The following is a 25,436-nucleotide window of genomic DNA, read 5'->3' as shown; positions in this document are numbered from 1 at the left end:
GCAAGCCTTGGGACTGAAAATGTGAGATTTGTGCCAGTGGGATGGAGACATCACTGTCCCCTGCTAGGAGGTGTGTCAGGGTTTGAAACATTATTTTAGGGGTGTTTGGATCACAGGAGCTTTATTTCCTTTCAGACCTGTCTTTCTGGCTGCTCCTCTAGCAGCTCAAACAATTCCTAGAGAAATTCCACAAACCCTTTAAAAAATTGATTTCTTAAATATCTGGCTCCTTCTGAATGTCTGATACTCTTTTTAGCCAAGTCCTTGGATGTAATGAGTACTTTCCTCACCTCTGTTGATCCTGTTCAGATCAATAGAAACTGTACAGGGGGAAAGGTATTTGTATTGATATTGGGTGGCAGCTGCCTGTCAGTGCTGGTGATTGCAGGTGGTACTTTATTCTTCATGTTACTCTTGATTAAGAGTTCCTGTAGAATTACATGAGCATTTTTTCCCAGGGAATTTTTCCATGAACATAGGATGATTGATGACAGCCTAACCTGGAGTTTGGTTTTTCCTGATTTTGCTTGTGGGCCCTCTTTTCCTCAGCAAGCTGAGCACAAGTAATTTCAAACATTGTGAATTTGACTCATTTGTGCATGGTGGGCTGGAGACTCAGCCCAGCTGGTCTGAGCAGAGCTGGGGTCTCTGGGTCCCTCCTGAGCTTGGGGTACCACTGTGGGATGCAGGCATTTGAGCTGTGCCATGGACTGGGAGCAGGGAAGGGCCAGGTTTCTGTTCAGTGCATCCCTGCTCCCTCATCCAGAGCCAGAGCAGGCAGCCTGCTGTGAGATGAGAGATGGAGCTGCTGCCTGCCAGCGCTGCAGCCGTGTCTGCACAGGAGGCAGGATTGCTGGGGAGCCCAGGGGACACAGAGCTCCTCGCTCTGCCTCTGGTGGCACAGTGCCAGCCCTGAAGGAGCTGGAAGGGCCCATGGGTGTGTCTGGGCTGCAGGCAAGGTTGGGGCTGGGGACACACCCCCCTGTGGAACCCTGGAGTTTGCTCAGCCTTTATTTCCTTCAGTGTCCAGTGCAGATGGAGGGTCTGGCTCTGCCTGTCCTTAGTTTGCAGATGTGACCAAAAGGTTGCAAAGAGCCCTTGCACCTGCAGTGAAACTCTTTGGTAGCTGAGCTCTGAGGCCAGAGACGTGACAGTACTGTGAAACTCTTCAGCAGTCCTCCCCTGTCGTGTGCCATCTCTTATTTTGGAGGGGAAAAAAAAGGCAAGGAAAGAAAAGAAAACGAGAAAGATGTGCTGAGCTTATCTGTAGAGACAGAGACAGGTGATCAGCATGGGGTATCTGCAGTGCTGTGCCTTCCCTCTTCTCTCTTTTCCAAAGTGCTGTGTGTGTGTCAGGGCTGTCTGTCCATCTGTCCGTGCACAGGCTGGGTGGGTGGCAGAGCCCTGTGCCACCTGAAGGGCTGTGCAGTGCCTCATCTGTCACCGAAACTCCCCGGCGCCGTGGCAAAGCAAATATGCTGCAGCAGGCTGGAAAGCTGTAAACATATGGGCACTAACAACAGATTAAGTGAGTGATTTAGTCTAAGGGGCTTGGTAGATTACCATAAAATGTATCTTAATTAGAAAAGCAATCAAAGTTGCACAGAGTCAATGAGGATGAAACGTCTCTGTTGGCAACAGTGAACGTTCTGTCCCCCGTTGCAGGGGATGTGGATGGCAGTGAATGCAGCTCGTGCCCACTTTGGGGGGTTTCCTGGGGTTTGCCCCGTTCAGCCCAGAGTGCAGGCTGCCTTCATGCTGAATTATTTGTTATTTGACAGATGAGACCATCCTGTGAGCTGCTCAGAATGAGTCTGATGGTGGGCTCAGGTTCCTTTAAAAGCATTAACAAACCAGAAGCTGCTGAAGGTGAAGGAAGAGACCATTTGCACATTTTCCTTTAAACTCTGTACCACTACCCAAGATACATCTAAGTGTTCGCAGTGTATAGTACAGCTAGTCCCAGATAAAGGATTGGGGCTTCTAAGTGCTACCATAACACAAATAATTAATAAGTCTATCTCCCTCACTGTGTCCTTATCTTTTCAGTGAGCATGGCCATAATTAGCTTTCACCTGATTCTAAGTTTATAGCATGTTCAATTGCTTTTTCCATTCTGCTTGTGTTTTCTCTGCTTCCTTATTTTAGTGGTCCTGGCTTTATTCCACAGGCCAGAGTCTATAGATTAAAAAAAGCTGGATATTCATCTCCAGTAGAGCAGATGTAAAGATTGCAACAGCGGAAAACATATTGATGCATTATTGGTTTTGTACTAGTGTCTGTTTCTTTTCTGGGGTCTGGGAGGATTTGAAGTACATTGAGAAGTGGCACAGAAAATTTGCAGCAGCTGCTGGCAGCTGAGAGAAAGGGAAGGATGACTGGTTGTCTCAGAATTAAATATTTTGAACCATGAAGGAAATGGAGAACATTCAGTCAAGAACCTGATTTTTGAAAACTTTTTGTGTTTGGAAGCAGGTATAGGTACAGATTTCATGGAACACGAATTAAGGGGTGTGAATAAAAAGAAGACAGGCAAGAGGTGTGAAGCAGCACAGGAACAGGAGGATGCAGGGGAACAGGACAACTTAACCTGTCCAGATGAAGTGTTTCAGAGCTAGTGAGATAAGGACAGTGTTGTTAGCATTTCCTAAGTATGTTGCATTCAGGTGTTGCTTTTTATGATTTAAGTGTGGGAAGGAGAGCAATATCATCTCTGGGGACAGAGTATAAGAGGAGTGGCAGAAAAGAAGAGGAGAGGGAGGTTTTAATTTTAAAAATGTTTCTTGCTCAAAATGTTCCCTGTGAATTCCCAGAGCTCAGCAAAGCAAACCTTCATTTATAGCCCATCATCTTAATTATTAAAAAATAAATTATTTTTACCATGTGGGCTGATATTTAGCCAGGAGCAAATTCTTATTCCAGCCTTTTGCACAGAGGTGGGTGCTGAGGTCAAAGCCAGCTCCAGTGGATTTTTCCATCCAAAACTGGTTTGAGATGAGGCAATAGGCCCCATGTTTGGAGACAGAGCCAGGGCAGGCATGTAGGACAGCAGGTGACAGGCAGCAGATGACACCAGATAGTTACACTGGAGCCTAAGGAGCTGAGAGGAGCTACTAATGGCCTCTGATGAGCATGGACGTGATAATAATGAGGTTAATGCCCTTTCATTCACCCAGAAACATCTTCAGGAATGTATAATCCCTGCTAGTCAATGGGCAATCATTAGGTCATAAATAATACAGCGTGATTGAAGGACAAGAGCCTTTCCTGTAATAATCATTTTCCGTCAGTGCTGACCCAGGGAGGGTTTGGTTGCAGCCCCCTGACTGTGCCACGCTGCAGGGACCCAGCTGTCAGAGCATTTTCTGGTCAGAGGAGTGCTCCAGCCTCTCAGTTCTGCTCTGTCACCAGAGCAGGAACACTCTCCTCAGGAGCCCGGGTCCACGGAGTAGTGCTGGGAAAGGAGCTGAAGCTAATGGGAAGTACAAAGGCACAAATTAGGCGAGGCAGCAGTTCCAGGAGCCATCAGGGAATGTTGCCAAGGGACAGTGATGCCTGGTGGTGATGCTGGGAGAGCTGGGAATGGGGCTGGGCTCCCTGGCTGGGAGAGGTGCCTTGTTCCTGTCCCAGCCCCAGCCCAGGGCAGATGTTGTGCACACTAAGTACAACATTGCCTTTGCAAGCTGGGTTGGTGGTCCCTGCCATCCAGTGCTGCAATGTGGTGTAGCCTTGGCTGTGGTTGAGTCCCTGTGCCTGTGTTGGCCAGCCAGGCTTTAAAGACATTAAGTTCAGGAGCACTTTCCCTTCACAGAGTGCTTCCCATGTGTGCATGTCACTCAGCCATAATGTAAATCCCTGTGGTTATTAGAGGGAGTAAATCCTGCTCAGTAATAACTTGGATCCTGCTCTGTATGCATTTATATTACATTATGGGCCATTTTAAGCCCAGATGCTTTTGAACCCACCAAGCAAAAGAAGAAATGAGCAGTCGTCCAACCTTTTTTATTTTATAATATTTACACTTGTTACACAATAAATCACATATAATCAGGCTGTAAAGTCTGCACAAAACCTGTTGTTTTCTGGAGGGAGCAGAAACAGAGTTATATTTATGCATTAACCTGAGTGTTTGGTGGGTTGTTGCACATTGCCTGTTAGTAAAATGAGAATTGACTTGACCTATTAGAAAAGCTCTCTTGTACCTCACCGAGGCTTTCCATGGTTTTGCCTGTGGTGGTCACATGTGGCTGGGGCCAAAGCAGCTCATGAGACAAGAGGAAGGGGGCAAAGAGTGGGAGTTGCTGCTGTCCAGGACTCTGGGCACTTGCAATGCTCTGGGCACTGTCACAGTGTGGATCCTGGTAGAGACTGCCATGGTTGTTTGTTTTTTGTTTTTGCTGGAAGTCTGGGACCAGAAAAGCTCTCAGGCCCAAAAAGGAGCACGTCTCTGCTGCAGTGACATATGTCACAGCATGAGTCATTCAGGGATTATATGTACAAATCCAAACATATCTGTCCAACTTGTGCTCCCGTGTCCTTAAATGAAAAGGGCACAAAGGGGAAGCTGTGGAGGCTGCAGAGGAAGAGCCAGAACTTCCAGGCTGTTCTACAGCCAGAGGGGAAAGGGCTGCAGGTATGTCTGTGATACATCCCAAATAACCCAGTAGTTACCCCAGGTACCCCTAAGGCTGTTTGCAGCACCTCTTGGTGTCTTTTGTTCCATGGAAGACACGTCACCAACGTGTCAATGTCCATGTGCTGAAAGCAATTTATACAATAAATTTTAAAAACCCTCAGGACCTAGTGAGGTTTGGTTACCTCAAACCTTTGACTAAGGGTTAGAGGTGATTGTGTAGGTTACTTGTGTGAGTACCTCTGTACTTCAAGGCTTTTCACTGAGTCCAAGAAGAGATGCTCTATATGTGCCTCTGTTTTCTGCCTGTTAACTCTTCCATGCATGCTGCCAACCCAAGCATTAGCTTTCAACTTTGTGGCTGACCCATTAAATACTGGATGAAACAGCTTGCATTACATTTTGAACTTAATAAATAGGAAAGGCATTACACAGATTCTGTCGGGCCATCTGGAGGAACAGTGTTCTTTACCCCAACGAATGGCTATCTAATCCTCTCATATACAGTTGGGCTTTATTCTATTAAAATATAATGAGAAAAGACTACCATATCATTATTTGGTGGAGCTAAATGGGATTTTTAAAATAATCAATGGAAGATGAATGAAAAAGATAAAGGTTTCCTTCAAAGCAAAAGAGAGAAAATTGTCTCCTTGGGATTAAAGTATTTTATAACCAAGTTATTATAAGATGATCTTTACTCACTAAAAATACCCCAATTTCATTTCCATAAATCTTTCCATTAAGAATCAAATCAAGTTGTTGGGTTTTGGTTTTTTTCATTAAAAAAAAAAAAGCTAAGCATTAAATGAAGTGTTGTGCTTCAAACAGAGGATGCTGTGGGGTTCCTGCCTGCTCTGGGGTCAGGTCCTTCCATCCAGCTGGTAACATCAAGAGCTGTTCTTTGCAGGTGCTCTAAAATGCCAGACAGAGGTTTACTGCTGTAGATGGCCTCATGAGGACCCCCACAGACCTGTGGGGAAGTCATGGAGCAGATTGGTCTCCTCCAGGTGGATGACAGTGGCATATGTGGTTCTTCATGCCTGAACTTTGAGCTGCTCCCTCATCCCCGGGGTTTTCACTCCACACAGACCAGGGCTGGGTTAGGGTTAGGAGGCACAGGAGCTTTCTTAGCAATGCTGCTGTTTATTTATAAGGTGAGGACACTAAATCCCAGCAATCAGTGAACTGTGGCTTTAGGGTTTGTTTCTCAGCAGGAGCAGAATATATTTCAGCTTTCTCCCTGTGTAGTTGTTGAAGGAAAATGACTCCAGCTAGTTGTCACCCCCCGCCCCCCCAGAACTGTGTTGGCTGCAATGCTATCCACCTCCAATTCATCAACCAGTCAAGTTGATATAATTAGGAATCCCAAAGTCAATAATCTGATAATCTCCAGTGCACAAAGGCTTGTATGTAGGAGAAGTGATTCCAGGAAGTCTGCAGCTCAGATCTGTGCAGGAAAAATGCCAGATTTTAAAAAAGAAACAGGCAGAGACCCAGAGGAGAGAGTGCTTCCTAATCCTTCACTGGTGACATATTTTGGGCCATCAGTTCCGCAGTAAATGTTTCCCATACAGTCATTTAGTGCCTTCAAACCTTCCCTTTACAACCTTAATAATAATGTTCAATTACTGGTTCTGCCCTATAAATAAATAATCTCAGTTTAACGAGGCACTCTGCTGGGTGAGCGATGCCGGCTGCGGGGGGATGTCTCCAGAGCCCTCCAAGCAATGTGCTCCCTCCTCACTCCACACACACTCCTGGCCACTGTGGGACGTGTAAGGCAATGGAACATTTGGCAAAGGTTTTGCGGTCTCTCTGTTATGGTGGTAAGGAGAAAGGGAGGTCTCAGATCCAGAAATGATGCCAGAAAAATAGGTCTGCTTTTAAAACACACTGAACATGTAAAGTGACTAATAATAGTGCAGGTGTTTTGAATATTTCAGGTTGCTCTTTCAAAGTGTCAGGAGTTCCCCTCAGCTCTCCGGTGTTAGGGCAGGAGTAGGGGACTGGGGGGACCTCTCTGGGGAAGCATCCAGCAGGTTCATTCCCATTTTCCTTCCTTGGTGCCAAGAGAAAGCATTGGAGACCAAACCACGTAGTGAACTGCATCCTTCACAGCCTGTTTTTGGCCACCACAGCTCCAGGCAAGACTAACACTTTCTTTTTAAGATCTTGCCCTCCTGGAGGACCCACCAAGGAGCCCTCAGGCAGAGCAGGTCCTCTCTTTTACAACAGGATCATTTTGAGGTGCACCCCCAGCATAGCTTCATCCTGTCAGCCAGCAAGTTGCCACAGGCTGCTGCACAGGGCAGATGTTCTCCCACAAAAAGCAAGTGTTTTTTATGGAAGTTTCATCAATTTTAAATGACAGTGTTGTCTTCCTACAGGGATGTTTCAGCTGTAACACGCGCCGCATAAGCCTTTCAACTCGCCTTGTCAGGAACTGTTCTGCCTTCCCCTGGTGTGCAGAGCGAGCCTGTTGCTCAGCAGGCATTGAGGGGAATTGTCACAAAGCCAAACAGGGAGAAGCGATATGAAATCATCCTGTTTTTCCCTTCCACGGTGGGATGAGTGATGTCCAGGGTCACATGCTGAGGCACTACCAACTGTTTAATTCACAGCTGGGACTTGGGCTCCCTCAGGGCACCTCCCACCCCAAGTCCCTGGCTGCTGGGTTGGGACAGGAAGGAACGAGCCTTGAGCCTGGATAAATGACAGCACCTGAATGCTGAATTACAGGATTCACTGCCACTGCATTGAAACCTGGCATCAGAAAAAGGGAGGTGGTCCCATAAATCATATGATGAACCTTTCCCTGCCCTGTGCTGGTGTGAGAAGCAGTGCTGTGCTCTGCTGGGTATTACGTTGCTATTTTTTTCTCAAAGTGCTAAGGAACCAACTGGTCTTTAAAACATGCTTGTATGATTTGACAGGGAAGGCTGGTTTATTGTTGCACAGTACCATAATAAATATAATTTCTGTTGGTTAATTTGTATTGTGGGATTGTACTTCTTTACAAAAATATACCTATAATCCAGGCCAAAGCTGGAATATCGTCATAACAGGATCTGGGAATGGTGCTAATCACTTTACAGAAACTCATTGCCTTAGCAGCCTTGCGTCTGAGATCATGAGGAAGAAGGCTAGACTGGACATGTGAGATGTGCATTGCTCCAGGCTGTGCTGAGAAGCACAAATAATGCTCCTTGCTCTCCCTCCCTTTGGTCTGTGGCCTCACTGGGTGGGTTGGTGACTGCTTCCACAGCACACACAGAATTTGGGGGATGCTTGGTGTGTTATCCCACGTGGAATGTGGAGCACTGATCCAGGCTGGGGACAGGCATTTTCTGTTTCCCTGCAAGGGCCCAGGCACATGTGAAGGCACCAGCTTCCCCACTGTATAACAATGGCCAGGCAGTAGCTGCAGCTGCAGGAGGGATGGGAGCACAGGAGAAAGCAGGGTTTGCCCTGCTCCCACTCCTGTGGGCAGGAGCAGCCTGGCACCGCCAGGGCAGCAAGGATTTGTTGCCTCAGTGGCACCAAGTTTCTCCCATTCCTGCTGCAGGACTGGCTGTCAGGCCTGAGCCTTGGCAGGCAGCAGCCATGGGATAACCAGGGGTAACTGCGTGGGGAGATTTATCTCATGTCAAGGGGAGAAGCAGGATGTGTGCACACTTGCAGATAGGCCTGGTGCTGAGTGTGGATTTATAGGCAAAGAGTAAATAGGAACATGGGGAAACACTTTCCCTTTCTCCATAAACTTTTCAATTTCAGAGCAGCCCGATTCAATAAAATTATCTCACAGATGGAGGTTTTATTGAGTCTGGCCCATAAAGCTCCCATTATGGGGTTTACAACTGCCTTTTACACAAATCCTGCTCTAATAAAATACAGTGGTGTTTACAGTATTCCTGAAATGGCCGCAGAATTACTGTGTGCTCAAAAAACCAGCTAGTAATTCTTGGCTTATTGCTCTGGGCACTCCTCTGACAACATAAAGCAGCACAACTTGGGGTGGGGGGAAGGGGAAATGCAGAGGTAGGAGGAGAAGAGTTATGCTGCTGCTTGGCCACAATACCCCAGGGAAATACCATTGATTTACAGCCCTCACTCTGCATTCCCTTGATGGAAACTGTAAATATGCTTCCTAAAGGTGCTTGGTGTCCTCAGCATGCAGCTGTGGGGACTGGCTGGGCATTACTGGCAGCTGGGTGATCCCAGCCATCACCTGATCCAGCCTCAGCAGGGAGCCAGGCTTGAGCTGGCTGAGGCACTGCTGAAGCTTGGTAGAAAAGCCTGCAGCATGGTCCTTTTTCTTTCCTACCTGCCTTGTGGGTGCTGCCTGATGCTTGGAGCAGAGTGTGTGCTGGGTAAGGTTGGGAGCTGCTGGTTGTGCCTGGAGGGGTTTGCTGAAAAGCTTCTGATTAAGAGCTGGTTGTGGGGCTAAAGTAGAGGCTGGATGCTCTCCACAGGGGAGGGGGAAAACTGGGAATTCTGGAGGAGATACTTCCTGGGAAGGAATAGCCTGAGCTGTGGTTTTGGGCATGGCTCTGTGCCCTTGGTGAAAAAAACATGATGACACCCCTTAGGGTGATTTCTAATGCATGATTAAAGGAGATGCATTTCAGTTGCACCTTTTTCCTCTGCTTGTCCCCTTGCTGAGAGTGTTAGCTGAGAGGTGATGGCTCTTCCTTTATGGCAGGTCTCACACTGCAGGCTTTCAAGCTCCCTCCTTATTTATCACTGTTAATCTTTGTGCCTATGTACCTGCAAAACATTTGCATTTGCAACTCTGTTAATTAGGCCAGAAAGCAGGTCAGTGTTCTCTCCTGTTCTCCTTAATAGATTGTCTCCTTCTTAATATATTTGTTTTCACAAATTGACCTGAGGTGATTAATGCTGATTTTCAGTGCTGTGATACATGTAAGGGCAGAAACTTCTCGTGTGTGCAGAGGAAGTGTCTCATTTAGGATGAAGGAACACTATTTAAGTTGTAGTGAAAACATTTATTTTGTGGCACATATTTAACAAGTCAATTCATAGTGAAGTTCAGCTTTCTTCTTTTGCAATGAGCACAGCAAAAAGAATTGATTCAATCAAAATTTTTATTAACTTTTCTTGTCATTAGGTACCTAAATACCTTTGCAGATCTATCCTCCATATATGATATGCCGTGATCACATTGGAAGTGAGTGGCAGGGTGCAAACTTGCTTTATTCTCCTGTTGCTCCCTGTGCTCCATCTTGCTCAGCACATCACTCTGCACCCAGGGAGGGGCTCCCTGCCCCAGTGCTCAGGTGTCACCCCTATAATCTGTCACTCTCCGGGGAAAAGGTGCACATGCAAAGCTGAATTCCAAGGAGGCTGGTGAAACTTGGGGCTTTGTTTATGCTGCACATTGGGAGAACTAAGATTAATGGCATGTTTTACAAAGCCTTGTGCAGCAAGAAATAAGATCTAGTTTTTCTATTTATTATATTTTCAGTCTGTTATTTTGCCATTACATCTGCTTGCTGGATTATTTTTCAGTGTCCAAAAACGTGGTTTCTTTCCCAGATGTGAACACTCTTTGTTTGCTCTGGGTTGCTGATTTTAGCTGATTTAATTGTGGCTGGGATTGGGCATTTGCTTGCCATTTCCCTGATCTCCCCTTCTACAGATCTCACAGTAACTCTGTTAAAACTAATGGAGTACTTCAGGGCTATAGTGCTGCAATCAACAAAATCTAACCTGTCCTTTAATTTAAATTACAACTGCATAAATAAACTGTCCCCACTTCTACTTGGGGTCTTCCAAGGAAGCCTACATCAGTGATGTTTGAAGACATGCCTGCTTCCATTTCCTTTCTTTGAACCCTTGCTATAAAAGCTCATGTGTCTCTGCCCTACATACTCCCTTCTTCATTATTTTTCTCCTGGAAGACTAAGATGTGTTCTAGGTTTGCGTCAGAACCACCCGAGCTCTTTCTTCCTTTCCAGTTTGCCTGACTCCAGCCAAAGTCAGGAATTCCTTTCTGCTTTGCAGTCAGTTTATTTCACCTCTATGTCCACTTTAGATTATGGTAGTAATTTAGGAAAAGTAATTAATACCAACACTGTGGGTTTTTTCTAAGTCATAAATTAACTGGGGGAGGGGCAGCTCAGGTCTGTGTTTTGCCACATAAAGCGATGGCAGCTGTGTGAACTGTCTGGGTCTGCTGTTGCTGCTTCTGGTTGCACCTTTGAAACGCTTCTGCCAGTGTTTTGTTTGGGTTAAGAATCACTCATTATGTTCAGTCAATATCCATCCTTCTCTTCTTGTCCAATCTCACCTGTCAGTGGGGTGATTTAAATAACTGCTTGGGTTGTGAATCCCAAATAGGGTTCAAGACAGAAGGGAAGAGCTGAGATGGCTGGCGTGGACAAATGGTGATGGGTCTGTCTGTGTGGCAACAGAGCTTCATGTGTCATGGCTCTTTGCTTTTGGGAAGGGTGCAGGAATAATGTATGGCAATGCTTTAAATGCAAGGAGTGATGGATAACCTGACCCGAGGGGGGCTGGTGCTGCAGCTAGAGCTACTGCATGGATCTGCTCGTGGCGGTCACTGAAACGAAATAAAATTAAAATGTTGTTTGTTTTTGACAGCTTTTTGCAATCTTTGCATTTGCAACATGCGGCGGGTACTCTGGAGAGCTGCGCCTCAGTGTGGACTGTGCAAACAAGTCCGAGAGTGACCTCAGCATTGACATAGCCTTTGCCTACCCCTTCAGGTAACCCCGGCCGGCGCGCGCGGTTCGGCTCTCGCGGCTGGCTGGCCCAGCTGCACGGGGGGCTCCCTCACCTACAGCACATTGCAGTTAAGCACCCGTCTGGGGCTCCAGAATTTTCCTCTGGTGTGCAGGAGGGATGAGTTTGGCTAGACCTGGGGCCATGGAACTGCTGGGAATGGGAGCTCAGCAGAGGAGAATTCCTGATTCTCAGATTCCAGAGCCCTGTGGAGGCCAGGAAAGCTGGGGGAGTGGAAAATGGGAGGCACGGAAAAATGAAACAACACATCATCCCAAGATGAAGAACTGTAGTGTAGCTATTAACTTAAGCTGGAAATGAGAGAGGTTTCCCATCTATTGCAGTAGCAAGGATCTGAAATAGCTGCTCCAAGGGAGGAGGAAGCAAAAAGCCAAAATGAGCTTGAACCATAATTTTGAAATGCTTTTTGAAAATTTTATTAATTGCCTGTTTGCATCTCTTGATATCTGAATGCTTTAAACCTAGTGATTTAGGAAAACAGTTTTTATAGGGTTTTTTTATGTTTTTAAGTACATCTGAAAACTACAGTGTAGTTATACATATATATATATAATAATAATATATATATAGTGTTCATGCCACTTAAGATCCTGCTTCAAAAGAGCATCTACAAGCTTGTTTTTAGATATGTCAAGTTCACTGCAGAAACCGCTCACTTTTGTATAAGTGATTTCTTCAAGGAATTGAGATGATTAAGGAAAGAATGCATAATTCAATCTCAAGTCTAGTACACTATGACTCTAAAATAATTTTTCTTCCTTGGGAAATCACATGCTGTTTGGCTTATGATTGCTGTGCACAGACCAGACTTGAAAGCATCTATTTCTTTAACATGTTCTAAGATACAGCAAATTCTAAACAGTGGGAACTGAATTTGATTCCTTGAAATCTTGTTCTTGCTTGACATACATTTATTACTCTAAAAAAGCCACATTTCCTGGTATTACAAATGTTTATTTTTTTGGCTCTAATATGTCCACATTTTCTTTCATTTCTGCTTAGTATGCGTAGGAGAGTTCCTGAAAATTGAGTTATGTTTGTAATTTGATTCACTTCCAAATAGGTCATTTCTCCAACATTCATTACAAATACACCCTGTAGTGAAGTGCTTTTAGTTTGCATGATTATAAAATAGACTTTTGTTTTAAAAGTGAATAAAACAGAGAGAAGTAGCCCTCAAATATCTCCTGGTGTTCCACCAGGCACGTCGACCATTGTTTCTAGAAGGAAGTGGCTGGATCTGCAATTTCCCACAGTTTTACTTATTAGAAAACTGGAAGTAATTGATGGGTAATGTAACATTCCAGCATGTTGCAGAGATGATGCAGAATAGGGTTCATTTGCAGGAGGGATCCAGCTGAGGCTGTAGCTGGCCCTTGAACTCAGCATGCACAGATGGGGGTGGTTGGCTACATGGTACAAATACACCTGAAATGTGCAGGTGAGAGGGGAGATGACACACAGCTGCTGTTTTAGGAGAAGCATGAATATACTCAGATTTTGTGCAATTTGGGATTTTGTTTGCAAACCTGAGGCATGTGCAAAAAGTATCCAGAGATGTGCAGATTACATGAGGCAGCAGATGTGTGCTTGGAAAATCTGCTACTTTGGAAGTTGGTGTCATCTCAGTGTTTTATCTAAATATTCCTGTGACTTTCTCATGTGTTCGCTATTTTTGCTTTTCTCCAGTGCTCCTTCCACAGAATGGAGATGGGGTGCTCTAAAAACAGAAGTGAGATTATTTGGGAAAGGTAACATCTCAGAGCAGTGAATAAGCTTGGAAAAAGCAGCTCAGAAAAGTTGAGGCTCTCTAATCAAGACTGTGCACCTCAGGCTGAAGCTCATCTCCCTGCATGGGCTTGTAGGCATTGTTAGGTAGGATGAATTTCCCACTAGTTGTCTTGCATTCAGGTCCATCTTCCCATGGCATTTTCCTTTCAAATGCCTTCACAGTCCTGATTATTGGCTGTCAGCTGGGGGAGGTGTAGGTGGAAGGAGAGAAGCTGCTGAGCATCTGACACCCCGCTGCTGTTGGGGCTGTCAGCGGTGACACTGAAGCAGTCAAAATACCTGAGTGCTGCTTTTTTATGAGCTGCACCTTCCAGCATGACTTGAAACAAAGAAAGTTGTGCTACCAGCTGCTTTCATTTCTCTTGCTGGGAATTTGAAGCTTTATTTTCTTCTCCCAAAAAATGAACTGCTAGACCTTGGCCAATAGATGACAAGTGTCAAGAGTTAAAAGCTGGTAAACAAAGTGGTAAGGCTGAACAGGACAGTTTGGCAAAGCAGGAAGGCTCGGGTGTTTTGGAAATGAGATTGAAGGAACCTGAAAACCTTCCTATTAAAGCAAGATCAGAATGGGGAGGGAGCTTTCCAGACTGAAAGGATGGACATTGCACTTGTGACCACATGTTTCTGGGGCCAATCACCTGAACTAAAGAAAAGGAGGATGCAGAAAGGCAAAACCAGTGCTGGTGGGGTGTGGGGGTGATTCGTGTGGCCCCAGGTCAGTCTTGAATGTACAGAAGCAGCACTGCACTCCACAGCAGGTAGCTCCAGATGCTCCCAAAACAAAGGAGCATCTTCACACCTGCTTATTGAGATTTTTCTCAGCCCCAGCCTACAAACTGCAAAAGTGTCCAGCAAGAAATAAAAATGAGTCCAAGAGAAATAATCAGTACAATTAGACAGGGAGTTTTGAAGCATACTTTTAAACTCAAAATAATTCTTTCTTTCTTTCTTTCTTTCTTTTTTTTTTTTGTTTTTTAAAGTTATGGTTTTGTGGAAGTTATGCTTGGCTCCTGTGTTATCTTACTGCTGCTGTAAATCTGGTGGCAGGAAATTGTGGAGCACCAAAAGGAAAATCCAAAGAAATGTTTTCACAAGGTGGCTGCTTCTCATTTCTGCTGGAATCACTTTCTTAGTTGTTTCTGGACCTGGATTAATCCGCCCTTTGAAAAGGGGGAAGTGAGGAAAAGCATAAAAGTGTACTAATCACTAGCCACTGCCAGAGTAACCTGGCGCAGTGGAGCTTTTGCACTGCTGGGAGACAGGATCCCATGTGGAGGTGGTGTCTGTGCAGGGTGCTTGTGTCAGGAGCATGAGGAGGCTGAGCCATTCCCACCTGAGCCTCTGCTCCAAGCTCGTGCTGCTGGGGTGCAGTAACCGCTGAAAGTCCCCCCAGTATTGATGTAATTGACCCAAATCTGGCTCCACCATCTCTCCTGGAACAGCAGATGAGATGGATGCTTTTCCAGCCACAATTACACTGATTCATTTAAGCTTCCTGCAGCCCACATCCATGACCCTGTAGTCACCCTGCAGTGTGGAAATTAACTGAAGTCTAAACCCTAATGTCCTCCAACAGTGTCTCCTGGAGCTCTGCCACACTCTTCTACAGATCCTCTACAGACTCTTCCATGCCTAATCTGATATTTATAAAGATGTTTTAAATATTCACCTGAGTTGTTTTTCTCATTTTGGCCTAATTCTAGTTTTATCACAGAACATTTCTTCCTTCCTCATGTTTTAAAGCACAAATCAGCCATTCTTCTGGATACCTGTATATGCATTTTGGAAGTTTAACAAGTTCAAATACAGAATCAATTTCTCTGGCCCTACAGTAGCAGTTTTTCTCCAGCATTAGGATCTGTGCTTGATACAGTCTATTGCAAATTTGGCACACATTAGGGTGTTCATTAACTTGACCCTCACCCAGGCAATGATTCTTTGAGGGGGTGGAAAAAAAATTCAGCATCTTGGGATTATTTGTTACTCTCACAGTCCATCACCCTTTCAGATTGGATTTGTCACTTATCCAAGTGCCCTGAAGCAATATGTTTTGTCTGTAATAAGAGTCCTAGTGAAGGTCCTATTTGTTTATTATTTCCTGTGATCCCAGAAATATTTTTGTCATGTACTTGGTTTTTCCTTGGGCTTACTTTGATAATAAGTGGTTGAACAGTACACCTACGGGGTACATACTTGTTACTGGTATTCACTATTTTAAGATGTTTTTTCACCAGTCCTCCTAAAGGCAAGTATTTCTGTTTGCTGAACTTACCGAGTCTGCTCTGGTGATTTTTTGCTAGCTAATTATTCCTATCACAAACTTGACGTTTTATTTGCAGCTGTCAGAGTTGCACTGAAACATTTGGGCTTCTTCAACTACTGATTTAAATGAACCTTTGCACCTCAGAAGTGCTCTCATGATGGTGATGGTGTGCTGGGAGAGGTGCTCTGTGCTGAGGCCATCGCCTGCCCTTTGTGGTTATGCCCTGTCCTCGCCGGGGGGGAATCCTGTGCCAGAGCCTGGCTCTGGGTGATGCTGGTGGGGTCTGCGGCTCGTGGGAGCCCCATGAGCAGAGCAGTTGTGCTGGTTGGGCCTGCAGGGCAATGGCAAGAGAAAACATCTCAATACAAGCCCCTAAGTTAAGTCTTGAGGCAGACCCTGGACTAAAATCTCTTTGCCTGTAGATTTTGCCTACATACGGAGTCTATCCCCAAGTTAAATGCTGCATGGGAATCAATTTGGAGCATCTCTTGTCTTTTCTTGGGGCATTCATCCTGAAAACTACTTGAAAAATATTGGCCTGGAGGATGACATTGTTGGATTTTAAACAGTCTCACCTAAGCCACCTTCTCAGATGAAGTGTGTGCAGAGGTGTTAGGAACACTGAGCCACAGTTACCAGAAGGACAGAGTGGGATTTCCTGGTGGTGCTAATGTGAGACCCTGATGAAAATATGTCTTTGCACATCTTTGTATCACAGTAGTGAGCAAAACAAATGTTTTCCATTTTATTCTAAATCACCTATTAGTATCTTTTCAGTGTGCTAGTAAAGCTGTCTCTTCAAGTGGTCCTTCCTTCTGAAGGAAAAGGAAATTATGTTTTATGGGAGCTTTTCGTTCACTTTAAGCATCTCATTTGAATAAAGACGTTCCCATTGAGCACCCTTGAAAGTGTTCACCTCATCTGCATGCAATGGGCAGTCTAGTCTTCCATTTGAAATATGACAGCCAGATCTAAATTGCCTACTTAGAAGCTACAAATTATAATTAAGGAGAAAACATCTAACTTTTTGAGCTTTGCATCTATCTTTCTTTGGAAAAGGCCTCTGCTAATGTTAGCACATTTCTGTGCCAGTGTGTACTATCCTTCTAATTTTTGTCATCCATTTGTAAATCTTGCTTCAGAATTCAGTGAAAAACATTCTGGCTGAAAGATTGTGCATGTCTGTAATGGCTGGGAGACTGAGAGCTGCTGATAAATAGAAATTCTTTCAACTAAGTGGTTGCCTGCAATGCTGACTTTCAGGCAACTGTGGTGGGCTCTGCTCCCAGACCTCTTGAGAGGTTGGAGATAGGAAAGAATAGTCCCAGAGTCAGCTGAACTCCTTTAGGTTTGTGCTTTATTTTGGATGTCTTCACCTTACAGAAGATGCCCCTTCTGCAAAACCAAAACTGTGGTCTCATAAACCTCCTGTGCATAGACAGGAGCAAAAGCAAGCCAGCAGGAGCTGTGCACTGGCTGCAGGTGTGAGCTGTGCCAAAATGCAGATGCCCCAGCTCCCAGGCAGATTTGGCAAAGCTCCTGGGAGGGTGAAAGGTGCTAGTTAAACTTTGCATGACCCATTCCAGCTTAATGAAGGCATAAATCTCCACCCTGGAACTTCTTAGAACAAAACTTGGTGCTTCTGAGAAGCAGATTTTGCACAAGCAGGAGTTGCAGGGATGATTGGATGGAGTTCAGAAGACCATGAGCTGTGCCACAGTGGTCCCTTCTGGATCTGCGATAGTGAAAGCTGCATTGGTTTAGTCCCTTTTCTTGCCAAACTGTGACTGCCTCATCTGGCACTTCAGATCTGGGGTTAACAGCTGAACTGATGAGGAAAAATGTTCAGTAATACATCAGCTAAGCTGGAGATTTTCACCAATATCCCTGTTACATAAACTGGCTGTGTAGGATGGGCACTGAGGGCTCAGTCATGGCTTTAATTATTTTCCACAACTATTTCAAACTCTGACCTCAGCAGAGCTTTTCATACCTAATTTTGACCTCTTAATGAATAATTTGCCTAATCAGAACTTCTACTGTTAGTGGAAAGAGGAAATTGTGTGAATGAGGAAGAAGATAATGTTGCATCCTGCTGGGTAAAATTCAGCAAATCTTTCAGGTTACAAATATCTATGATTGTGACACCTTCACAAAGTATCTTCATATTTAGTATGACTTAATGATGCAAACTGAAGCACTGAGATGTATTTTTAACTAGGAAATAGACCTTTTTTTTCTCAGTTGTGATTTTTACATTCTGGTAATTAATAGGGCTATCCAGAAAACTGCAGCTCAATTTTTCAAAATCTCCCAATGGAAAGCCAGTTATAAGATTGTGTGCCATTCTGACGTGTATGCAAGAACTTTGTGAGCTATGGCCCCAGCACTTCCCTGGCAGTGAAGGCATCAGAGACCTTGGTCAAGTCTCTGTAGTGAAGCAAGTCTGGAAGCAGCCTGAACATGGGGCTTGCAAAGCCAAACTGAGCACTGATCAATGAGCTGTTGGTTTAGTTAGAGCTGTTTGCTCTTAGATTGTCTCCTGGGCTGGGGAAAAGGTGATCCAGGTCTGCAGAATAAGTACTTTTCTTTTCAGCTTTGAATGAGCATAGTTTGTAATAGGAAAGAATATTTCACATTTTTATAACTGGCTCTAGTGATTAAGGAGTGCATCCCATAGTTCAGAGCCCTGATGTGATTTTTGCTTGCTTGTGCATGGCTACAGACTGCTGAAGTAATTGAAAACTGCAAATCAGTGTTCTCCAATTTCCACAAGTCCTCACTGCCTGTGAAATACTGTCTTTAGACAGAGAGAACAGTGGAATGGGAGAAAATGGGCTTTTTTATTTGGACAGCTGTGGTCTGCAGTAACAGCTGTCCATGAGTGCAATGTACAGTGTAATTCCTATTGTCAGAGTTTGATGGAATTACTGCTGGTTTGATTAAAACAGATAAAAATACAGATGACTTTGTGACTTTCCTAGTTTTGAGGGCCTCCTCCTGACCCCAGTTACAGTCTTCAAAACCCACTTTGTAGAAATCTTCAAGATTGGCAAAGAATGGTCATTACTGCCAGTTTGCACTTTGGGAACTGTGGATAAAGGCAAGTGTCCTTTCCTCACAAGTGAGGGACCAGAAGTGCTTCGAGTCACCCTTTGGTCCTGCATGAGATCTACAGAAATCTGATAAAATCAGATTTACCAGAAATCTGATAAAACCACATTTTTAGCTTCTCTTTGAGGCTGACCCTGTGCATGTGGTCCTCATCACAACTGTGTTGTCGAAGCAAGAGACCACCCACCACCCCCACAATTTCATGGCTGGTCTGGATGCCTTGGCTCTGGGGCAAACCATTTTGTAAACAGCCAAGAAGCTGCAGCCCAAGGGTGGAAGAGCCTCTGCTCATTCAGGGCTGTCAACAGGGACTCACTGCTTGAGGAGGTCAGGGGAGGAAGATTTGCAAAACCATAAAGTCTCCAGTTAATTGCAAGGACAATTGTTAACCAAGGACCAGCTGATGGGTCCAGGCAGTATTTTTGTGATGGGGCAGCAGCTCTGCAGACAAGATGACTTCTCCAGGTGTTGAGGTCATCTCAGTTGCTGCTGCCATCAGTGTTCTGCTTCTACTCTGTAGCTTTTAATCCCTTAAAACTCGAAAAAACCACATCCTTGAATGCTGAACTGGGGCCACAGAGGAGGCTTGTCTTGGTTCACAGCTCTTCAAATTGGTCAGTTCTTGTCTTGTTGTCTATGTACAAACTGCAAGAACACAGAGCTCATGGACACACAGCTGGAGGGGGAAGGAAAGTTGTAGGAAATTTCTGGAGGTTGTGTCTGCTGCAGATAAGGGAGAATGCTTTCTTAAAACTTTGTAAATTGTAGAGCTTTTCTTTTGGCACTCAAAAATTGGATTTTTCCTGAATTTGGATAGTCTCGACTGGCTGATTTTTTTTCATAGAGGTTATATTTCATGCTTAACACTGTTTTAGTGCCAGAAAAATTCTTCATTAATTCTTTAGGCCAAATTTGTTCTTTAAGTGGAATTTTACTTTGGATTTGTTGCAGCTTTTTCACCATTTGAATTTTTAATATATATTCATGAATAGTCTCTGCAGTATTGTGCAGTGATGATGTTTTATCTGTGCCTGCCACAAAGGCTTTTCCTAAAAGTCAGAATTTAGGCAACTTCCCTTGCAAATTTATTTTTGCACATTTTCATGCTGTCAGTACAGAAGCAACCAAAGCAGCTACCTTTTGGCTCTGCTTTCTTTGGCATTTGATCCCACACCCTGTGTGGCACATGGTGACCCAGCTGGGGGACAATCAAACACATGCCCTTCCCCTTTCCCCTGCTCCAGAATGTGCATTTGCTGTGCAGGGGCCCTGAAGATTTCCCCAGGACTGTAGGGAATGGGATGCATGGGATGTCTTTGGTCCCTTCTCACACCTGAATTCTACATTAATTTATTTTCCAGGAGATAAATGCAATATTTTTCATTCAGTTGACCCTGGAGAGGATGTGCATCCAAGCCCATGCAGCACAGCCCCACTCAGTGCCTGTCCTCTCTGGAATCACACCTCCTGGGCTAGTCAAGGTGTGAAGGTGCTGGCAGTTTGGCTGAAGGTCCATCAGCAGACCCAAAAATGTGCTTGGTTCCTGCCCAGTGCCCTGCTCAGCCTGTGCTGCAGCCCACCAACTCCCTGAGGAAAGGATTTGTCATATCCTTCCAAATGTACATACTGTGACTGGGAGTTTCACTGGAGTCATCCCATAAAACCCTCCAGAGAACTTAATTTGATTGCTTTAGGAACATCAGGACAATATACTTGAGAAAAAATTATAGTCAAATACAAAGTAATATTGAAGTACAACACAAAGGAGTAAATGTTGCTGCATCTTCTGTAATTGCTCTTGTATTTATATCAGCTGGTCTGGGGGGTGGAATTGCTGCTTTCAGGGTCTAGATGAAGATGTGTGTAACACTGCTTGTCACAGAGTGAAGCATTTGTGCTTTCAGGTGGTTCAGGCTGAACACCAGCTGATGCCCAAGAATTTGGAGTACTTTCACATGGAGTTCATAGCCTGTTTGGTGGTGGAAGGGAAGGTGGACTGGAGGCGGTGTGAGCAGCTCAGGATGTGTTGGGGTGCAGGAATGGCAGATCAGCAGTCCCACACTGCTCCATGCAGAAACACTGCCCAGGGATTTGATACATCCACTTCTCAGGAATGGTCTTATTATATTCAATGGCTCTTTTAGGCCTTTTCTTTATGATTCCTACTGCTAGTGTTTCATCTGTAGATGTTTAGATTTCTGTACATTTTTCTCCAAATGGAAGTTTTTGTTTGGCTCTGACAGGAGCTTCTTAGTTTGGAAGCTGTTCCGTGTCTGTCCAGAGGAGAGGGCAGCAGGAGGGACATGAGAGCCATGGGTTCAGCCTGGATATCATGATGGGACCAGGTAACTCTGGATAGTTATTTATGTGGTGATGTGAATGTATGCCAGTGGCATTTCCAGGTCCTATAATTTGCCTTGTTCCATTAACATGATGGCTTTTTTAAAATATAATTAAGGGTTATCTTCCTTCAGAGATAGCAACAAGGTTTCCCAGAGACCAGAAAGCAGTTTGTCCCAAGAAAACAGCTCAGTGTAGGGAAATCAGAGTATATTGCCACTAGTCTGTTCCACAAAGAATGCAAGTGCCCAATCTGGGAAGGTATCTGGGCTGTAAAGACTGATGGAGCATGTCTTTGAGCACTGTGCTCTGCTTGCACAGCATGTGTTCCTGAGAAGAGCTGTGAAATTATCTTGGGAGATAAATCTGGGTCTTGGATAAAGGCTTGGAAGTGGGGTTGGGATCACCCACTCAGCTTAGCAAGCACTCCCAGCAGCATGTGTTCTATAATGAGCCTTTTTTGTTGGCTTTTTGGTGCTACGATGGAGTAGTAGGGTTTGCGCTCCCGCTATGTGCACAGCCTGGGGAGGCTCATTCCCACATTCCCATGGCTGGCACCAGTCCAGCTGTTTCTTCCCCCAGGAGTGCTGTGCAGGCTGTTTCCCAAGGGCTTTGTGCACTTAGTCACTGGGAGTGGGTCCTGCAGGGGGATCTCGAGCTGGGCTTTGGCACCAGTGCCTCCTGCCCACCCCCAGTGCTGTCCCTGTCCCAAATGCCTTCAGAACCCACCCTCAAAGGGCTGGTGTAGCTGCTCTTCCTGGAGGCCTGAGCACCTCAGGGGGTCTCAGACTTGCTGTCTTAACAGGAGAAGTTAAATGTGGGGTAGAGGGATGGAGCAGAGGGACCCACGAGGTGCCCAGCTCTGGGTAGGCATGGTGGTGAACCTGCTCTGAGCTGCCTGCTCGGGAGGAATTGCCCCTGTCCCAGGGCAGCACACAGTGTGGTGTGCTGGGACAGCAGCTGGGACAGCAGTTTGTCCTGGTAAACCTGTACTCTAGGGAAATAGTGCTGGCCAAACATCTGCAGCACAGCTATGTGCTAGGGAGGGCTAGGAACCTGGCAGGCTAGGAAATTGAAAATATGAGGAGGGAAATATTTTTTATTATATTGGCTGGACATAATCCAGAAAAGAGCGTAGGTTGCTGCAGCTTTCCTGGTTAGCTTCCCAGCAGCAGCTTTTGGGGTTTTTTTTTGGTCATGCTGCTCTGGCCATGGATTTGGATGGGTATAAGCCACTGAAGTCAGCTGTGACAAAGGGGAGATCTTTAGGATGTTCAAATGTCCAGGATAGGAGCTAGGAATAAATGTTTGTAAGATGATATATGTATTTGTGTGAAATGACTGGTAGTGTTGAATAATTCTAGAGTGATGTGGGCTTTGGAATTCATTTTTTGGTAATAAACGGAGAGGATTTATTGAGCGGACGGAAGTTCAAAGTGAGATATTTTCAAATACTCTTTGATCAGCCAACTCTATTCCTTCTTCTTCAAGAAAGGAAAGAAACAAAAGACCAGGCTTGGATTGCTGAGTCAGATGGTGAATTTTAATTTTGCTTTCTGTCTCCAGATAAAAGTGAACAGATTTTTTAGGGGCAGGTATGGGTGGAAACAAATGTGCTGCTGCTCTGTAGGGGAGGAGGGTACTGAAGGCACCCTTGGGTGCTGGGGAGTCTGGAATATGATGTTTTTTGAGACAGCTGGTAGAGTGAGATATGGAAAACTGCTGGGATAGTTAGGAAGGATGGATAAACATCTCAGTTTTGAAAGGTTGTGGTATGTGCAGGCAGCACTGAGATGTGTGTCATGGCAGATGAGCAATGTAAAGGTGAGGGATGGGAATAGTTGAGTAAGGTAATTTCTTCATTAGGAAAAGAGCTGTTGGAGGACAGCTTGGGGAGAGAAAGAGTCTTGTCATTGGTAGCAAAAGGATAAAAACCTCTGATTTTACCAGAATAGCACCAGGTGCAAAAGAGCCAGGGAGCAGTCACTTCCATGGTAGCTGCGGTCCTGCTGAGGGGCAAACCCCATCTCATCCCCGCAGTTGTCCAGGGCTTGAAAAATATCTCAGCTATTTGACTTTGGAGAGAACTTCAGCATTAATGGCGTCAAGGTGTTCAAATGTGGTATTAACAGGCTGCCTGCCTGAGACTAACTTCAGCAGCTCCTGGATGCCGGGGTGCAAAGGTTCAGATCCTTTGGGAATTGCTGGATCATGGTTTTGATGGTGCACGGTCCCCCCCTGTCAGAAGTTTGTCCCTGCAGAGCAGATCTGGGGGCAGGAGGAGGATGAGAATGCAGAGCTCACTCCATCCATCCTCCTGAAGCCTGGAAGGAAATCTGTTCCTTGCTGTGTGAGCAGCCTTGCAGATAGCCAGGATTTTAACACCAAACACTCAGGAATGCCCAGCAGTGGGGGAAGTGTTCTTTGCAGTGAGAAGAGCAGGCTGGGAAGAGTGTTGGAAGAGTCAGTGGACCCCAGTTTCCTTAAAGAAAAGACTTTTCATTTGCAGGCAGATCTCTGCTTTGACCTGACTATTAGAGATGACTTTCACAGTGTTTTCCTTAATGTAGGTAATATCTCTAGAGAAGTTTTACAGGAATGATGAGCTCTGTTGTGTGAAGAAAGGCTCCCATTTATTTGTATTCTTCCACTAAGCCTACCAAAAAATCCATTTTTGGTGCCTCAAAAAGGTACGTTTGCCCAGGGACTGGCTGGCTGGAGGCACTGGTGTCAAAGCACACCAGCATAGTCCTCTGAAATGAGGGAACTCCAGTGTTTTCAGGGCTAGCTAAAAGAAATGCCTTTACTCTATATCCCAGAGAAAGGAAGATGTAAACCCTTGTCACGTTTTTGTGCCTCAACAGAGCAGTTTGACTTGCTGAGGGGCTCTGTGCACGTCAGCATTTCACTACTGTATTTTGAAATTTCACTTTCCCCTCATTTTGGAGATTATCAGCCAAGATAAACATTTCCCAAGAAACCCCTCCACAAGTACTACTGCAATAACTCATTTCTAGTGATTTATTTCTCTCAGGGATTTGCAGACAGTAAAGACAATTGACAGTTTGAGTGCCAGAAACAAGTTGGGGGAAAATACAGCCCAATGAAGATAATGGATCTCTGAGTTTTTGCAAGCATGTATGTGGGTGTTGCAGATTTTATTCCAGCATGTTGTAGACAAGTTGGAGGGTGGATTACAAGATGCTATTTTCAGAAAATAGGACAACCTGCCAAAACAGAGCTTTTTTTTTCTTGCCTGTTTTTCACTAGATCCTGCTAAAGGAATGGAGAAACACTAACCCCCATTGAGAATTTTTGGAGGCAGAACTTTATCTGTTATTTATTAGTCCACACACTGATCAAAGCCCAGAGGGAAATCTATGCTGGTTCATCAATAACATTGGAGCATATTCTTGTGTTAATTGCGTGTTCTCTTGGCTTCAAGTCTAAGCCCTGTGTGCATTGTTGAAGGGAGTGAATCAGACAATATTAGATCACTCACCCTTCTGCTGGTGGAGTGAGACAGGTCTTTGGGGAAGTTGGCTCATGACTATTTTCATGCTCAAGGATCATCAGGGGAATTAAGCTGCTAAAAAAAAAAAATGGAGGGCTATGATTAAAAGAAAGCTGTGGCTTCAATATTGAACTGAGGAAGTTCAGGAAGAAAAGGGAACTTCACATTCACATGGAGAGAGCACAACTTTTGCTCCCCCATGCACATGTAACAGCTGTAGCTTTGTTCAATGTGTCTGGCTTCATGTATTCTTTTCAGAGCAAGGGTAATTAGCATCTGAAAATGTAACTGCTCTTCGCTGCTGTGGAACAATGTAAAAATCCCCCTTTTCTCTAATACATTCCTGCCCTCTTTTGATCTTGTCAAGCTCGACAATACAGCTGTCTTGTCATCATATTTCCCACGGCAATGGAAAGTTTGCCAAGTGGTGGAAGAAACCTTAGAAGCCCTTAATTACTGTGACTTCATCAGTGAAACTTGACTGCCTTTGGTGGACTTACTTCAGAGTGAAGTGAATTTGAGGGAATTTGGGCCCGGATGGCTTGGCCATGGCAGCTGCTGTTAACAAAAGGATGGTGCTGGTAACAATGGGCAGTGAGGATGACCTTAGTGCAGGTCTGCTGAGTGTGGGATGCAAGGTCACATTCCAAAGTCAGGAGCTTTATTTCTGAATTAATACTCAGTGCAGTACAAGGCAAAAGAAACCCTGGAGGAACTTACAGGGGGAAAGGTTTCCCTAATTAAGTAAATTCATTATTGTTGTGTTCTTTATTTGCATTGGCCATCAATCAGTGAAAATCATTCCTGTTAATGCAGCCTAACAAATGTTAACAAAGTGCAAAGGGTCACTCTTGGGGCTCCTGGTTTTAGCAAATGGAGAGTCAAAGGTGGAAGGGAGGGGTGGTGCTGGAAGTTGGAAAAGCAGCAGAAGGAGGACACTGGCCAAGGGTGACTTGAAGGAAAAGGTGGGGTATAAACAAAGAGAGAGAAGA

At 44.9% G+C, this 25,436-nt stretch overlaps 1 protein-coding gene across 2 annotated transcripts in view; it reads left to right on the top strand.

The window, feature by feature from the left end:
• The window catches only part of SYNPR (synaptoporin), a 101,483-nt gene that overhangs the window by 62,593 nt on the left and 13,454 nt on the right, over positions 1 to 25,436 (top strand). For both annotated transcript variants that reach the window (XM_038149051.1, XM_038149052.1), the window contains one exon: positions 11,261 to 11,385. In XM_038149051.1, coding sequence (XP_038004979.1) covers positions 11,261 to 11,385 — 125 coding nt within the window. The remainder of the gene's footprint in view (positions 1 to 11,260; positions 11,386 to 25,436) is intronic.

This window comes from Motacilla alba, chromosome 12 (genome assembly GCF_015832195.1).
Source record: "Motacilla alba alba isolate MOTALB_02 chromosome 12, Motacilla_alba_V1.0_pri, whole genome shotgun sequence".
Taxonomy (NCBI): Eukaryota; Metazoa; Chordata; class Aves; order Passeriformes; family Motacillidae; genus Motacilla; species Motacilla alba.
The sequence above is the reverse complement of the archived record's forward strand: the minus strand, read 5'-3'. Positions and strand labels throughout refer to the sequence as shown.